The sequence below is a fragment of the Chiloscyllium punctatum genome, chromosome 15, assembly GCF_047496795.1.
Source record: "Chiloscyllium punctatum isolate Juve2018m chromosome 15, sChiPun1.3, whole genome shotgun sequence".
Taxonomy (NCBI): domain Eukaryota; kingdom Metazoa; phylum Chordata; class Chondrichthyes; order Orectolobiformes; family Hemiscylliidae; genus Chiloscyllium; species Chiloscyllium punctatum.
The window spans coordinates 65,462,261-65,480,327 of NC_092753.1; the positions used below are offsets into that span (position 1 = coordinate 65,462,261).

Genomic DNA, 18,067 nt, shown 5'->3' on the forward strand with positions numbered 1-18,067 from the left:
TATTACTTTTGATAGCTGGCCTCCGTTCTGATTACATTGCTACAGCTGTGACAGGTGAGAGTTTTAATTTAGTTTGGTCTTATACAAATATTCTAAGCTTTTAAAGAATAACTTTTAAAATGGAAGGAAAACTTTACTGAGCATCTTTCATAGCCTCAAGGTCTTGAAGGTAGATATTGGCTAGGTCACCAGGAAAAGTCATCTTTAAATATTGTATGGGCTGATATTTTGCTGACAGATGTAATTACCACCTCTTTGTAGAGCTACATCTGCTCAGATGCAGGAATTCTAGTGGAAGTCAAAGGAGCAATTGGTAAAAGTGTCTGGGCAATTGACGACAGTAACTTGCACGAAAGCTCCTGAGAACCCAAATTCTAGTACAGGAACAGTCCAGATAAAGCAACTAAAAACTTAACGAAATATTGCAGATTCCTTCGGCAAAATGTTCCCCTTCTTGTAGTGATGTGAACAATGCAGATACACGAGGGGAAAATAGAGGGAGAAGGAAAAATCCATAATTCCGACATCAGAAATGTTTCCTCAATTTCCCCATAAGCTTTCATAGAAACTTCAGAATCTCACTATTGAGCAGCAACCACCTTATTTACATTCATTTGCCTTTCATTATTAGCCCATTTGCCGCATTCACACACCACTTCTAATTCTCCTCTCCATCCTCAAGAAACTAGATTGCACAAATTCCTGACATGCAAGTCAGAACGGGTTCTAGATTAGAGTGATGCTGGAAAAGCACAGCAGTTCAGACAGCATCCAAGGAGCAAGAAAAGCCATTCATCAGGAATACAGGCAGAGTGCCTGAAGGGTGGAGAGATAAATGAGAGGAGGGTGGGGGTGGGGAGAAAGCAGCATAGAGTACAGTAGATGAACGGCGGTGGGGATGGAGGTGATAGGTCAGGGGGGAGTGGGGAGTGGATAGGTGGAAAAGAAGATAGGCAGGTAGGACAAGTCATGGGGACAGTGCTGAGCTGGAGGTTTGGAGCTGGGGTGAGGTGGGGGGAGGGGAAATGAGGAAACTGGTGAAGTCCACATTGATGCCCTGGGGTTGAACTGTTCCAGGCATGAGGGAATGATTACAATCAAAGGTGGAAATTTGAAATAAAAGGATGGGATCTCATTGACCATAAGAAAGGACGGGGAGCACCGGAAGTGAGAGTGGGTTTCAAGGGTCAACATCATTATGATCTCAATGTGGAGAGTATAAATGATCATTAAGAGCATGACAACTTGCAAAGCAATGACTCTGGGGCTAATGTGGGGACATGTACAACTATATATACATACATATACTTAAATTTTAAAAAGACTAAATGGAAATGGGGAGGCTGAAAGATCATTGGGGACATGGGCAGCAACATGGAAGTATGGGAGGATTACCATGCAGTTTCTCAGGCAAAGCCTACAAGTCACTCACATGGACACAAATACAGAAGAACACTCAAAAAGCTTAACACCATCAAGGACGAAGCAGCCCACTTGATTGGCACCACATCTACAAACATCCACTTTCTCCACTACCAATGCTCAGCAGCAATGTGTACTGTCTTCAAAAAGCACAGCAGAAATTCACCACTTAGACAGCACTTTCTAAACCCATGACCACTTCCATTTAGAAAGACAAAGGTAGCAGATACACTGAACACCACAATCTGCAAGTTCCCTTCCAAGTCATTCAGCATCCTGAATTGCAAGTATATTACTATTCCTTCATTGTTACTGGGTCAAAATGCTGGAACTCCCTCTCTAATGCCATTGTGGAACCACCTATTGCAAACAGACTGCAACATTTCTCAACAGCTCACCAACTACGTCTCAAGGGAACTATGGTTGAACAATAAATGCCACCCCAGCCAACAGTACTGAAATAACTGTGCAGAGGCCAATATACCATCAACAAATCACCCTTTATTTATGTGTGCACAATGAACTGGCTGTAGCCAATCAATCAACCAGCCAACCAGCTCAGAGTCAGTCCCCTGAACTGATGGGATTCTAAATCCCCTGTTAATTTTTTTTTCTTGTTTATGAATGAATTAAAGAAAAGGAACAGGAGTTGAAACAACTCAACAGAGGCCGGTATCCCATCACCAAGTCACCCTTGATTTACATGTGGGAAGTCCTTGATACTGAAAATCCCCTGTTAATTTTTTTATCCTCCTCTTCTTCTTCCTTCTTCCTTCTTCTTTCTTCCTCTCTCTCAATGTGGGGCAGCTAGTCCAGGGACAATCCCCTTCAAGGAGGAGAGTCCTTGCACGTACGTACACTCACACTGATCCAATTCCCAAAAGAGAAAACACCCGAGTGGCCAGTGACAAGCAGTGCCCTTCACATCAAAGGGCAATACTTCCCCCGGTTATATCTTTTTTTTCATTTTTTTAGTGAACAGCACCTCTGAAAAGACTTTTTTTTCTTCTTTCTTTTTTTTTTAACCCCCCACTACCACCTAACTGCGGTAACGCTTATTTTTCCCCAGCACCCATGGTGTGTGTGTGCAGGTGTGAAACACAGTGAAAGACACAAAGTGCACCAATCTTTATTCAATTTCCACCACCAGGAAGATATGAAAAACACCCGAGTGGCCAGTGACAAACACTGCCCTTCACATCAAAGGGCAATGCTGTGTGATCAAACAGTGAAGGGGAGGGCAGGGACTAAATCAAAATAGAGTTGAAGGGAGAAATGATGCACTCCACTCCCTGCGGCGCCCACCTCTCCCTGAACGACTCCAGGGTGTTGGTGGACACCGCGTGCTCCTTCTCCAAGGACACCCGGGCTCTAACGTAACCCCGGAAGAGGGGCAGGCAGTCGGCCCTAACGACCCCCTCCACGGCCCGCTGCCTGGACCTGTTGATGGCCAGTTTGGCCAGGCCCAGGAGCAGACCCACGAGGAGGTCTTCGGACCTGCCCTCCCTCCTCCGTACCAGATGCCCGAAGATCAGGAGCGTGGGACTGAAGTGCAGCCAAAAGCAGAGGAGAAGGTTTCTGAGAAAATCAAAAAGGGAGTGCAAATGCCCACACCCAATATATACATGGTCCACGGACTCCACAGCGCCGCAGAACAAGCAGTTGGGCTGGGAGTCCGTGAACCACCGCAACCTGCGGTTGCAGGGGACTGCTGCGTGCAGCACCCTCCACCCCAGATCCCTGAGAGAAAGGGGGAGGAATCCCCTGTTAATATTGGTCAGCCAGGGTATCCTGAATGGCCCAGGTTAAAAGCTTTAATCAAGGTTTGTGCAGTCAACAGGATCCACCTGATCCAATCACTACAAGTACCCACTCCATAACAAAACTAAAATAAATTCTATAGTTGTCACTGGGAGATGATGTTTTGCAGCTGCCACAATCACACAATGAATTGTAAGTCTGCAAGGATATGGTCCCCCTTCACCTGCTCCATTCCCAAACCTCCTTCACCCATTCCAGACCCAATCATCATTCCCCCAATCCAGACCTGAATCTCCTTCACGCAATCCAGACCCGATCTCTTTTCACTCGTTCCAAACCCGATTTCTTCACCCAATCACCCTTCATCTGTTCCAGACCCACCCCTCCCTCATCAGTTTGACACCGTTTCCCCTTCACCCAATCGCCCTTTATCTGTTCCAGATCTGACCCCCTTCACCCAGTCCAGACCCGATCCCGTTTCATCCATTCCAAACCCAATCCCTTCACCCAATCATCCATTATCTATACCTGACCTGATCCTCCCTCACCTGTTTGGCCTCCCTATCCCATTCACTCAATCACCCTTCATGTATTCCAGACCCAATACCCCTTCACCTGGACCAAACCCGATCCCCCTTCACCTGTTCCTGACCCAATTCCCCTTCACCTGGTCCAGATCCCTTTTTTGGGACAGAATCACTTCCTAGAAAATATGGCCCATTATCTTTTCTGTTTTTAATTTCTTTTCCATAAGAAAAGAAACACTTGTAGTTACTCTTAACTCATTGCATGGTCTGCGCATTGGACCAATCCTTCAGTACACTGAGACTGACAATTGTGTATGTATTGGGAATAAAGTGTCATTTGGATTCAAGATGATTGATTGTCATTGCTGGGGTTCACCTGGGATGGGGATTAACAAGATTTTACAGATATAGTGATAGGCTTTCAAATATTGGGGCATTGTTTTTTGTAGAACATTCATAACGGGTCGTTACCTTGGAGCTCCACTCCAACATTGGGACAAGAGGTTTAAGAGTGGAGCAGGGAAAATGGGGTAGGCTATGGGAAATGGCAATCCAAACTTTGTGACAGGTACCTGAGCAATATTACAATTGAAAAATGAGTTCCAGATTGTCAATAAATTTTCAAGTTCCACGTGATTTAGATCAATATGCATATCACTCAAATATTTGCTGTGATTTGCTCTCTTTTAAAGCAACTGACAAGCCATTTTGTAGTTGCTCGGGGCAGTTGTGCAAGCCTGCAAGTTTGAAGGGTTTGGGTTGGATTTTTCATCAATGTGTGAGCCCATTGGGCAGAAACCTGGACCTGAAGGTTTGCCATACTCTGCAGCTTTGGAGATTGCTAACCACAATACACGAGTAAGGAAAGAACCAGAATGTGTGAAACCAGTATATCCCTTCAGTTGTAACTTTGCCAGAATTCAACCTGCCAGGATATATGGTATTGAACATATTCGCTCATGCCTTTGATTGAACAGATTTGAAATCAACTATAGTATTGGCACTTGGAAACTCTCAATTTGTTCAATCGGAGGAAAATTGATGGGCCATGAAGGATTTTAAGGAGCTGTAAATTTACCACTTCATTGTCTTCTGTTATAGTTTTCATTTATACAGATTGTAATTGTGTAATTATGGGAGTGATTATGAAAATCCTTCACTTGAGGAATTTTAATGTGGATCTACATGAATATTAAAAGACTAGTCACCACTGATGATGGTACTGGAGCAGCATTTGGGAGCTGAGAAATGAGGCAGAGATCCATATTGCAGTGTCTCCTAAGTGTGAGATATTCTAATACATTTAAATAAAGTACAGAGTGGTTTTCCCTCTTCAGATTGCACTCTGCATTCTAGTCAGACATCTGCACAGACCTAGGAAAGCTCTGAGTGTAATTGTGTTGATAAAAGGGTCAAGACTTTTTAAAGCCCTACCTATACTTATTTCCTTTGTAACTTCTTTAATAAAAAAGAATATATGTGATATTGCAATGAGTTTTCTTCAGGAAGTAACATTATAATATAAATTAGAAAAACTAATAAGTGACTCTGAATTAATTGGAAAGCAAACTGTACTTGAAGAATTTTCAACAGTGTAGCAGAATAGTTAGAATTTGATGGAATAGAGATTTTCAGAATATAAATTTTCATGCTGTTTAAAGAGTAATAAAGAATTTACAGTGTCAGTTACAGAAGCAAAATTGGCAAGTCAAGCTTACTCAGGATGGGTGTGATATTGAAATGCCTCAATATCATTGTTCAATTTATGAAAAGGGTATGTCGTAGAAAATGCGTATGCAGGGGAAATTTAGGAAGTGGACATACAATGTCAAATCATCTGTAATAAGACTTTGCTTTCTCCAGGTTCTAAATATGTTATCGATAAATTTGCTGAGCAGGCTGGTATTCCAATTCCTCTAAACATCTTTGCTGCCTCTGGACAAGTACACTACCACTTCAAGCTGACTTCACCACCAGGACATGTCATTCGCCTCTCTCTCAGCTCCTTACAGATTGAACCAGACAGCTGTGTCACAGATTCACTTAGCATTTACGACTCTCTCATGCCTATAAGGAGTAAGAATTTGTACCGGTATGTTTTATTGTGCTTCAAGTATTTTTGGATAGCTGGATTGCTTAACTGAACAATACCATATTTCTGTTGATTTTACAACATGCGTTAAATACTCATGCATAATCAGGAATGATTACCTTTCACTTCAGGCAGGAAACAAAGATCTTAATCTAAGTGGCAGCCAGTGACTATGGGCTACTGCAGGGACTACTGCTTGGACCCCAGCTCTTCACAATATATATTAGTTATTTAGATGAAATTACTGAATGTAATATCTCCAAATTTGCAGATGACACAAAGCTGGGTGAGAGGGTGCACCATGAGGAGGATGCAGAAATACTTTGGTGTGATTTCAACAAGTTATGTGAGTCAGCAAATATATGAAGTGTCATGTGAGGTTATCCAATTCAGCAGCAAAAACAGGAAGGCAGATTATTAACTGAATGGCAATAAATTGGGAAAAGGGGATGCACGGCCAGTCCTGTGTCCGTGTACAACAGTCACTGAGAGTAAGCATGCAGATGCAGCAAGCAGTGAAGACAACAACTGATAAGTTGGCCTTCATGGTGAGAGTACAGGAGCAGTGATGTCTTGCTGCAATTGTATAGGACACTGGTGAGACCACACCTGGAATATTATCTACAGTTTTGGTTTCTTTATTTGAGAAATGTTTTAGAAATGGAGGGAGTGAAACAAAGATTTACTAGATTAGTTCCTGGGAAGGCAGGACTGACATGAAGAGAGGTGGGATCGATTAGGACTATTTTCACTGGAGTTTAGAAGAGTGAAGAAGGATGTCATAGAAATCAATAAAAAATCTAACTGGACTGCTAAATGTAGAAATAATGTTTCTGATGACCAGGGAGCCCAAAACCAGTGGCTCACCTTTTAAAGATAATGGGGCAGGCCATTTAGGACTGAGATAAGAAGAAATTCCTTCGCCCAATGAGCGGTGAGCCTGTGGAATTCACTGCTACTGAAAGTGGTTGAAGCCCAGACATTGAATGTTTACAAGAAGGAGTTAGATATATTTCTTAGGGCTAAATGGATAGAAAAGAATGGGGAGGAAATAGGGATAGCACACTGAGTTGGCTCATCAGCCAGATCATTTGGACTGGTACAGCAGGCTCTAAGGGCTAAATGGCTTCTTCCTGCTCCTGGTTTCTGTGTTTATATCTTGCATGAGGATAAAGCAAAAGATAATCTTGTAATATTGCATCTCAACAATGTGTACATTGTATTCTACTTTTAAAAATTCATGTAGTTGTATTATAATCTGTAAATTGCTATGTAAAATTAATCTAGGTGAGTGAAATTGGTTGACACTTTTTTTATTCATTTATGAGTTGAGGGTGTCGCTGTCTCGGCCAGTATTTATTGCCCACCCAGTGGGCAGTTGAAGAGTTAACCACATTGCTATGGGTCTGGACTCACATGTAGGCCAGAGCAGATAAGGATGGCAGTTTCTTTCCATAAAGGGCATTAGTGAACCAGATGGGGTTTTCCAAAATCAGTAATTGATTTGTGGTCACCATTACCCTCTTAATTCCGTTATTCTTTTTATTGAAATCAAATTCCACCATTTGCCATGGCAGGATTGTGTACCCAAGTCCCCAAGACACTACTTAGTTCTCTGGATTAATGGTCTAGTGATAATACTATGAGGCCATTGTCTTCCCTAACTATATCAGTTGACTCTTAAATGCACTTGAGAAAGGGCTAACTTGAGGGTGTGGTAAAGCTGTCAAGTGTCAGATTCCAATATCTTTGAAGATGAGGTGTATGGCAGCAGCTGTACAGGAAGCATGCTCTGAGACATTAGTGCCTAGTGTCCAAGATGGAGGTCTAGGGGTGTAAATGGTGAACTGCAGTTTCCAAGTTTCCAAATACCTATGCTGACTTTCATATTGGGAATTTTTAGTGTCTAATTTATATACAGTAGTGTGCAGAATAGGAGAATGCACATTAATGAGGTGAATTTAAGTAATCATGAGGACAATAATGAGCATTAATTCTTATAAATAGGTAGTTCTTCAACACTAGAGAGAACCTTGTCTTGATCTGTGGAACTTGGATTGGAAATGTAATTTTTCAGACTTGATGTCAAGATACTCACTCAATACCTCACCAAGTTTTCCCAATTTTCCTACAATAGTTCACGTCAATCTGGATCTTATTAGTGCAAATGCTATGGATGAAGAATCCCCAGAGTTTCCTTCAGATAAATTTCTGGAGAAGTACATTGAAGAACCAACTGGGGATCGAGTTATTTTAGATTTATGATTACGTAACAAAAGAGATTAATTTTGCTGTAAAGGAGACTTTAAGAAATAGTGACTATAATGTGAGAGAATTTTACATTAATTTTGAAAGTTATATAACTCATTCTGAAAACAGGGTCTTAAATCTAAACAATGGAAACAATGAAGGCATGAGGGGCAATCATGGTGCTCTGAAAAAAATACATTAAAAATTTAATGTTACATGGGCAATGTATAGTATTTAAGGAAATATGATATGGTTTGTAAAAATACATTCCTCTAAGGCACAAAATTCCAACAGGAAAGACCATATGACCATAAGATATAGGAGCAGAAATTAAGCCATTCATCTCATCGAGTCTGCTCCACCTATGGCTGATAGATTTCTCAATCCCATTTTCTTACTTTCTCCCTGAAATCCTTGATCCCCTTTACAATCATGAACTTAACTATCTCTGTTTTAAATATACTCAATAACTGGCCTCTACAGCCTCCTATGGCAGTGAATTCCATACATTCACCACTGTTTGGTTGAAGAAGTTTCTCCTTATCTCTGTTCTAAAAGATCTTCTCTTAGTGAGTTTTGAGAAAATTTGCAGCTCAGGTTGAGGTAAACCATGTCAGTTTGCTTTCTGAGCTGCAAGGTTCGTTTTCAGACATTTCGTCACCATACTAGGTAACATCATCAGTGAGCGTCCAACTGAAGTACTGGTGGTATGGCTTGCTTTGTGTTTATGTGTTTCGGTCTCTTTGGGCTGGTGATGTCATTTCCTGTTCTTTTACTCAGGGAGTGGTAAATGGATTTGTTGATAGAGTTCTAGTTGGAATGCCAAGCTTCTAGGAATTCTCATATGTGACTCTGTTTGACTTGTCCAAGGATGGATATGTTGTCGCAGTCAAAGTGGTGTCCTTTCTTATCTATATGTAAGGATACTAGTGAGAGTGGGTCATTTTTTTTGTGGCTAGTTGATGTTCATGTATCCTGGTGGCTTGTTTTAAGCCTGTTTGTCCAATGTAGTGTTTGTTACAGTTGCTTGCAAGGTATTTTGTAAATTACATTAGTTTTGCTTGTTGTCTGTATACGATCTTTCAAGTTCATTAGCTGCTGTTTTAGTGTGTTGGTGGGTTTGTGGGCTACCATGATGCCAATGGGTCTGAGTAGTCTGGCAGTCATTTCCGAAATGTCTTTGACGTAGGGGAGAGTGGCTAGGGTTTCTGGACGTGTTTTGTCTGCTTATTGGGGTTTGTTGCTGAGAAATCGGTGGACTGTGTTTATTGTGTACCCATTCTTTTTAACTACACTGTATAGGAGATTTTCCTCTGCTCTGTGTAGTCCCTCTGTGCTGCAGTATGTGGTGACTCATTGAAATAATGTTTCAGCAGCGGTTGTCTTTATTCAGCAGAAATTCCGTCACCTCTGATTCTATCTTCTCTCTCTCAAATTGCAGAGTAAATTCGATCATGTTATGATCACTGCTTCCTAAGGGTTCCTTCACCTTAAGCTCACTTATCAAGTCTGCCTCATTACACAACACCGAAGCCAGTATTGCCTGTTTCCTAGTGGGTTCCACCACAAACTGCTCCAAAAAGCCATCTTGTGGACATTCCATAAATTCCCTTTATTGTGAACCTGATTTTCCCAGACCACCTGCATATTGAAATCCCTCCATGATCACTGTGATTTTGCCTTTCCTACACATCTTTTTTTAATCTCCTGGTATATCTTGTGTCTCAGCCCCTGACTACTATTTGGAGGCCTATACATGACTCCAACTGTGTTCATTTTTTACCTTGCAGTTCCTCAGTTCTACCAAACAGATTCTGCACCATTGAACCCTACTTCATTTCTTACTATTGATTGATTTCATTTCTTACTAATAAGGCAACCCCACTGCATCTGCCCACCTGCCTACCTTTTCGATAGGATGTATATCCTTGGATATTCAGCTCCCAATCCTGATCCGGGTGCAGCCACATCTCTGTGATGCCCACCACGTCATACCTGCCAATTTCGATCTGAGCACAAGCTCATTTACCTTATTCCTTACACTGCGTGCATTCAGATATAACACTTTCAGTTCTGTAATAACTGTCCCTCTTCTCATTGTCATTTGTTTGTCCAGTGTATCTGAACTTTGATTGTTAACTCTTTTCATACACTCTGTCCTATTTGATCTGTGCTGGAGATTTTAATAACCTCTCCTGAGTTCTGCACTCAATTCCCTCCTCTTTTAATTTGGATTTTCTAATTTTCCCCTAAAAATGAACCTTCCCCACCATCATTTAGTTTAAAGCCCTGCCCACCGCCTTAGTTATGTGATTTGCTAGGACTCTGGTCCCAGCACGGTTCAGATGAAGACCGTCCTATCAGAACAGGTCCCTTCTTCCCCAGAACTGGTGCCAATGTCCCATGAATTCGACCCCATTTTGCCCACACCAATCTTTGAGCCATGCAGGCGAACACACCGTTTACACAACTGTGAACCAGGTGTATTCTTTTACACTGCTGAATTTTGTCCTGAAGGTAGTATTTTATTGGGTCACTTTCAAATTAATGAATAGTCATGTCATGCAAACGTATCTTAAATATGTACCTGCTGTATTCCTGTGTAACTTTCAACATGTTTATTCCCACATCTCAAACATTAACCAAAGTTTTGCACCTCACCTAAGTAAATCATTCCACTGCAATGTTTCCTGCTCTTATGGTCTCTATATAATTACCAACCTTCCAATTCATATTTCTGATTTTGGCTTTATGATTAGATAATATTTTTTCATTGTTGCACATATTTTTCATCTATACTACAATGAATTATGAACTGTAAACACCAATTTTCAGTTATGTAGTCTTGAGAATGCTGTACAAAACATTTCTGCAGAATATGTATTTGGCACAATCGATTTCAGTTTCCAATTGGAGTACTAAAGAAACAAAATCAATATATGGCTTGAATATTGTTCTACGTTACAATCATAGATAATAGAAGTCCTCCAAAAGGTAGTGATTTCTAAATGAAGAACTGTGACCAATGCATTGGTATTATTATTCAAGTAATTATAAATATAAATTTGTGTCTATTGTTTATGTCTGTCAATTTCAGAGTCTGCGAACCCTTTGCTTCTTTCCCAGTTTCCTTTGTGTCTACTGGCAATGGCATGTTTCTCTCATTCAAATCCCTCAGAGTGCATGGAATAAGAGAAATAAATGGGTATTTTGAGGCAATTCCCAGTGAAAGTAAGTTGTAAAAAAATTTCATTGTAGCTTTGAAAATTTGTTTCTGAGCACTTACAGCTATTAATTGATGCCCTCTTTGTCTACTGCATAATGAAATGAATCAACATAAAATTAAACATAATTTATCTCAAGTCCTATTATACAGCTGGCCTTCTTGCTGCCATATCTATTTCGAGAGTGTGATGCTGGAAAAGCACAGCAGGTTAGGCAGCATCTGAGGAGCAGGAGAATCAACATTTTAGGCATGAGCCTTTCATCAGTTTACTCATAAGTTGATAGTACTGGTAGTTATTTATGCAACAAGATTGTGACAATTCTTTGAGTAAACTGAATATTAATGCACTAGTCCTGTTTAATTACCCATTTAACCTGAACACCTCATTATAGCTACAAATTAAAAGAGAAAATGGTGGAACAAAAGCTCAGTGGGCTAAGCAGAGCCCACCTGGAGAGAAAAAAACACATTTCAGGTCTGTGATCTCTCACCAGTACTGGAAAAAATAAGCAAGCAAATAGATTTATGTCAGGCGGTGCTTGGAACAAAAACAAAAACAAAGGTGGTTTTGGCTTGGAGAGGGAAGAGACTGAATGACAGAAGAGTTGGTCCTCCAGAATCAAAGAGAAAGGAAATGGTGGAAAACAAGAAATAAAGGATGTGCCCAGATCAGGCCATACAGTCATAGACATGTACAGCACCAAAACAGACCCTTTGGTCCAACTCGTCAATGCCAACCAGATATCCTAAACTAGTCGAGATTATGGTGCTAGAAAAGCACAGCAGGCCAGGCAGCATCCAAGGAGCAGGAGAATCACAGTTCTCCCTTTCTCCTAGATATCCTAAACTAATCTAGTCCCATTTGTCAGGGCTTGGCCTATATCCTTCTAAACCTACCTATTCATATACCCATCCAGATGCCTTTTAAATGTTGTAATTGTACCAGCCTCCACCACTTCCTCTAGCAGCTCATTCCATATATGCACCACCCTCTGCATGAAAAAATTAAGTCACTTTTAAATCTTTCCCCTCTCACCCTAAACTTATGCCCTCTAGTTCTGGGCTCCCCCACCCCAGAACCTTGTTTGTTTAGCTAACTGAAAGAAAAATACAAAAACACAATAGCAAAGAAAAGGAAATAGGTGTTTACCACCTGAAATGGTAAATAACTACCTTGATGTTGAATCCTGGAGTCTGTAACTGTGAGGCTGAAAGGTAAGGTACTGTCCTTGAAGATTACATTGAGCTTCACTGGAACAGTGCGGAAGGCTGAGGACAGAAATGTAAGCCAAAGAACAAAATGGAGGATTAGCATAACAAGCTCAGGAACATGCTTGCTGCCTGAAAAGGGATATTCTCCAAAGTGATCACTCAAACTACGTTTGGCCTCTTGTCTTCCACAAATCTATCACAAATCTTTTGTCCTTGTCCCACACACAACTCTTCATCAAAACTTACTATATCTTTAACTTTTTCCAGTACTAATGAAAGGTGACAGTTAAAACGTTAGCTGATTCACTCTGAACATAGATGCTCCTAATCTGAATTTTTTCCAGCATTTTCTATTTTCATTTCAGATTATCAACATCTGCAGCAGTCAGATTTTCATTTCTATTATTATAGGCATTGTGTTCCTATTTAATACCAAACTGACATTTGTACCGGTTTGCCCAATATTTACCTGATGCAGATACAGATATTTATAACTTGTATTTTCATAAATCATTTTCAATATAACCACACAATAGAAGTGAAAGAAGAAGCAAAGAATCAGAGGGCAGAATAGCAGGGCTCAAGAATCCATGTTTATTAATAATGAGCTTTTATCCAGTTCTGAAAAATGTTTAAATCAGTGCAGATTTCACTCTCAAAACCTGAATAACCAAATGGAGCAAGTAAAGATTATGTGTTTTATCAATTGTCAGAAGGATATAATGAAAAATAGAAATATAATGCTTATGTATTAATGATAGATCTTATAAAATTCTCAGTAAATTGTGTTATTTAATTTGGGAAAAACTTCAAATACTTTGAAGTTGATACTAGATACAATTGCTAATTGGGCATTAAACTGTACCCACTACAACATTAGTTTTCTGTGAGACAACCGACGATACCACACATATATAATTTGACTTTGTCAATAGGTTCCTTGCTATTTCATCACTGATCCCATGAATGTTTGGAAGAGCTCAACAAGTACAAGCATTCTGCTTATTCATTTGAATAATGCACATTACATGGACTAAGCTGCCATGTAGGTCTGCATTTTCCAATAGCCAGATTGTCATTTTCCTGGCCCTGCTTGGAATTTCCTCTTAGGAATGCAGAACTCTCTCTTTTCAATTTTAATAAAAGGGGGTAGAGTGGCAATCACACGTAAGAACACCACTAGGAAAATCCTGCCCACAATGTCAACAGAAATATTTTTATGACATATCTGAATATATACCAGTTAATTTCCTTATCCTTCTAGTCTGTAGACTGTGGATGGCTTCCAGACAGTGTGAGTGGAATGTACCTCAAGATCAGCATTCCTCACACAGATCCATGGGAGACCTGATGTAATTTCAATGCAAGCAGGCACTAACCTGAATTGCATCCCCATTACAATTTGTTCCCTGGGGAGGATAGGAGCTGCAGGAAGGCAGGTGGTCATGGTTGGGGGAAGGGCAGTACCTACTCCTCTTCCCCATGTCAAAACCTTGATCAGTGCCTGTGAACAAGGGACCTCTGGTTAGGGCGCTAGCAAACCCAGCTGTCTAGTTGGGTTTCTGTGGACATGGGAGACTTATGTGAATCCAGCTCACTCCCTGAGCCACCATTCAATCCTGGTGGGCTCAAGGATAAGGTGTTCCTTGGGTTTTCAATGAGCCTAACTGCCTTCCTGCCAGCAACAGGTAGGTTTCCTGCATCGAGCCCTTCCACTCTAACTGCAGGGCACTTTGCCCTCTGCCAGGACTGACACAGAGTCTTCCAGCCAATTCCCCCAGCCTATCTCCTATCTTGCCTGCCGTAGTGGGCTTTATTCAATTTTACCTAGTGTCTCTTCCATACAAATCTATTCTTCTCTCAGAACACGATAATACCTGTTCGTTTTGAGACTCAATTTGGCTGAGTGGCAGCACTTTAGTCTGTCACAAGGTTGTGTAATCAAGCCCAACTTCAGGGGTGGTATTGATTGAAGTGATGAGTGATGTGAGCCAGACAGAACCCTGTGTCTGTTCTCTTAAGGTGGACCTTCCCTGGGATCAAGGACCCCAGGGTAACAGTCCCATTTGCTGAGAGGTTCCAGCCAATCAAAGGTAGAATCTCTGTTGGTCAGCAGCGTCACTCAAGTGGCAGTGGCTGCAGCTGCTACAATACCCAGACAGTACCTAGAATCATCACTGGATCCCAGGTATGGGTGAGTGATGGTGGGTGAAAGGTTGGGGATTATGGGCTTGGAGGATGTCCAGGCTGCGTAGCCATGTGATGGCTTTCAGTGTGCACCCACGCCTGACTTTGCGAATCGAGGCCCCTTAATCAGGCAGTGAGTACCTTTCACTGAGAGTTCTTCCTGGGAACTTGCAAGTGATCGCAGTGCAGGTTTGCTTGTCATTCCCTCAACACATGGTGAGCCCACACTCTGGCTGCTGGGTTTTTGTGGCAGGATAAGGCACTTAAATTTGAATCAGTTGCCCTGGCAATAGGGTGAGGAGATTATTAAAGGCATTCCTTCCACATATTTTAGATTAAATTCCCGACAGTGGGGAAACAGGCCCTTTGGTCCAACAAGTCCACACCAACCCACCGAAGAGTAGCCCAGACCCTTTCCCTCTGACTAACATTACAGGATCATTTAGCCTGGCCAGTTCACCTGACCTGCACATCTTTGGACTGTGGAAGGAAACCGGAGCACCCGGAGGAAATCCACGCAGACACGGGGAGAACGTGCAAACTCCACACAGACAGTCGTCCGAGGCTACAATTGAACCTGGGTCCCTGGCACTGTGAGGCAGCAGTGCCAACCACTGAGCCACCGTTCCACCCCACTTGATTGCGATCGAGATGTGGTTTCTACACATCACTCTCCTTCCCAATCAAATGCCCCTCATGTCTTCTCTTTTCAAGGGGTAGCCATTAAATTCTTCACCTGGATTTGAACAGAATTTAATTTCACTTCAGTGTTGTATGGAGAAGGGTGAGGTGGGTAAGCATACCAGAGGTGAGCTAGCATTTTTGACATTGATTCTTCACTGTGCCAGTTTTTAAATTGGTTGGCTTGGAAAATAATGCCAAGATTTCTAAATTTAAACTAAATAAAAGCATCAGTGAGAGTGGGAGACAACCTTTCAAGAAGTGATTCAATTACATTTCTATGAAATTCAGAAGAAAGTAGAATAGGTGCTGTGAGAAAATGGCCATCATTTCGCTGCCAGCCCATTTTGCCCTTCTGAGGGAGTCCAATTTCACACCTTCACCTTTCTGATGTCATTAAACTGTTGGTCTGTTTCTAGTGATATAAAAGATCAACAGCACTATTTAGAAAGGGAGTCTCTCGTACCTTGGCTGACATTCTCCAGTCAGCATCACCAAAAAAAGAGTCAAATTATCAGAGAGCTATAATAATCTTCCACGTAAACTCATTGTACAAAATTACTTCAGCAATACTGGTGTCATGTTAAATTGCCTGACCACCAGAATGTAAGGTTCCATTGGAACTCAAGAAAGAAACATGTGGGAGGCAGGTAAAGTTTAAAAAGAATTTGAGCAAAACAATTGATTGTTTTATTTACATTTGCTTAGAATTTGAAAGCACAATAATTTCGACAGATGGAACAAGATTAGAAGGAAATATCACCAGTCCATACTATCCAAGCTATTATCCTCTAAAATGTAGTTGTACCTGGACATTTAAGGTAATCCTAGTTGACTCTCTATTTAGAAAATTTACAATGTTTGTTGGAATGCCATTGAATAGAAACATTCTGCTTAATGTCCTTCAAAGTGACATCTGTTGGTAACATAATTGATTAGTACTCTCTTCAAACTTTGATCAAAGTAGGTAGTCAACCCTGTTAAAATAATTGCATTTTACATTGTTGTTCATCTTTTAACTGTAACAACAAATTTAAAATTAACTTGTCAAGCCATTTCATGTTAGAACACTTTTAAATAGAAATCATATCAGAATATTAATGGTGGCCATGGAGAAAGCCATAAATTACAGTAGTGTAGCTTAAGGAGAAGGTTATGTATGTGCAAAATGGTTCCTCAAATGACTTCCTACATTATTAAGGGGTTTAAATAAGCCCTAACCTCAGAATAATGAAGTTATCTAGTTATCCAATGTTTTTCGTTAACTGGGGACAGAGTAAACCGTAGCAGTGGTCTAAAGAGGGCCTTCAGTAATCAATATATAACTGGGAAAGTAACAGGAATCTCCACAACACACTCGTGTCTCATTACATTCTGGTCCTACCATTATGTCCATCACCTCTGGGATAGGAAGACTCCCCATAGGTTATTTCCAGATCTCGGGATATCCCAAAGGGTTCTTCTGCCAGTGAACTGTGGTTAGTTTTAAAATTAAACATAGAAAAGTAATTTCTATGGCCATTGAGTTGGTCATTAGATGACGTAAAGTTAAGATGGACATCAAAAGGGTAACAGGAGATATAGAATTGTAGATGTAGAGTCATTCCTGACATCCACAGGTGGACCGCTAAATGTAGAAATCTGGGTGTTTCTGATGAAATATTAACTCATATTTACTGCAGAACAACATCTTTGGCTCTAAATCAACAAGTTTATGAATATGGCATGCCAGTTCCTCAGAATCAAATCAGAAAGTCCAAGTTTTTTTTTAAATAAACCATTTTAATTTTTTTTTCAACGTTTGTTTCTGACAGTTGGGATTTCACCTTAATCCCATTTAGATCTTTCAGACAACTGACACTGGTGTTAAGAGGCAAATGGCATCCTCCTCTGCTGAAGCAATCTAAGTCAAGAGTTTGGTGCTGGAAAAGCACAGCAAGTCAAGCAGCATCCGAGGAGCAGGGGAATCAATGTTTTGGGCATGAGCCCTTCATCAGGAATGCCCAAAACGTCGACTCTCCTGCTCCTCAGACGCTGCCTGATCTGCTGTGCTTTTCCAGCACCACACTCTTGACTCTGATCTCCAGCATCTGCAGTCCTTACGTTCTATTTGGCAATGACGTCTAGATGATAAGACTGGACTCTGATTAAGTGGAACCAACCTCCATAGAAAATGCTGTGTGCAAGTTCCACCATTGTCTAGTTTGTTTATTAATGTGACCATTCTGCAATTCTCTTGATGGATAAAGATATTGGAAAGGTGCAAGGAGCCTCCTCCACTGTTTGAAATTATGTTTTTTTCCAGAAATGTTACCATTGAATTTTTATTTTGTGATTCATGCTTTAGTTTATCTGATGGCCAACATGAAGAGTAAATAGGAAAATCAAAATCTCTGCAAGTGCACGTGGCAGGAAGAAACACAATAAAAGTATATTTCCTCACTACACTTAACTAATATTATGGGAATAATTTTTCAGTGAAGAACTTTATGAAATTTGTTTCTGCTTCATTTTTGCTTCTACACCAGTTTGTTCCATTTCTTTGGGTTTCTGGAGCTTTCTTGTGTTGTGCTTTTGGTTTAATTTATATATGACAATGTGAGACCAGAGTGAAGATGCTAGTCTAGTTTTCCTTGGGTTGGAATGCTGCTGCACTAAGGGGAAATTACACTTGAGACCTATGAGTGCACTGGGATATCTGGACATATC

The 18,067-nt window shown here is 40.8% G+C and overlaps 1 protein-coding gene across 1 annotated transcript in view; it reads left to right on the forward strand.

Annotated features, from left to right (window-relative positions):
* tmprss7 (transmembrane serine protease 7) overlaps nt 1-18,067 on the forward strand; it is an 85,893-nt gene that overhangs the window by 24,373 nt on the left and 43,453 nt on the right. The window contains exons 6-9 of the mRNA XM_072584309.1: nt 16-54; nt 5,574-5,802; nt 11,150-11,283; nt 16,067-16,179. Of these exons, the coding sequence (XP_072440410.1) occupies nt 16-54; nt 5,574-5,802; nt 11,150-11,283; nt 16,067-16,179 (515 nt within the window). The remainder of the gene's footprint in view (nt 1-15; nt 55-5,573; nt 5,803-11,149; nt 11,284-16,066; nt 16,180-18,067) is intronic.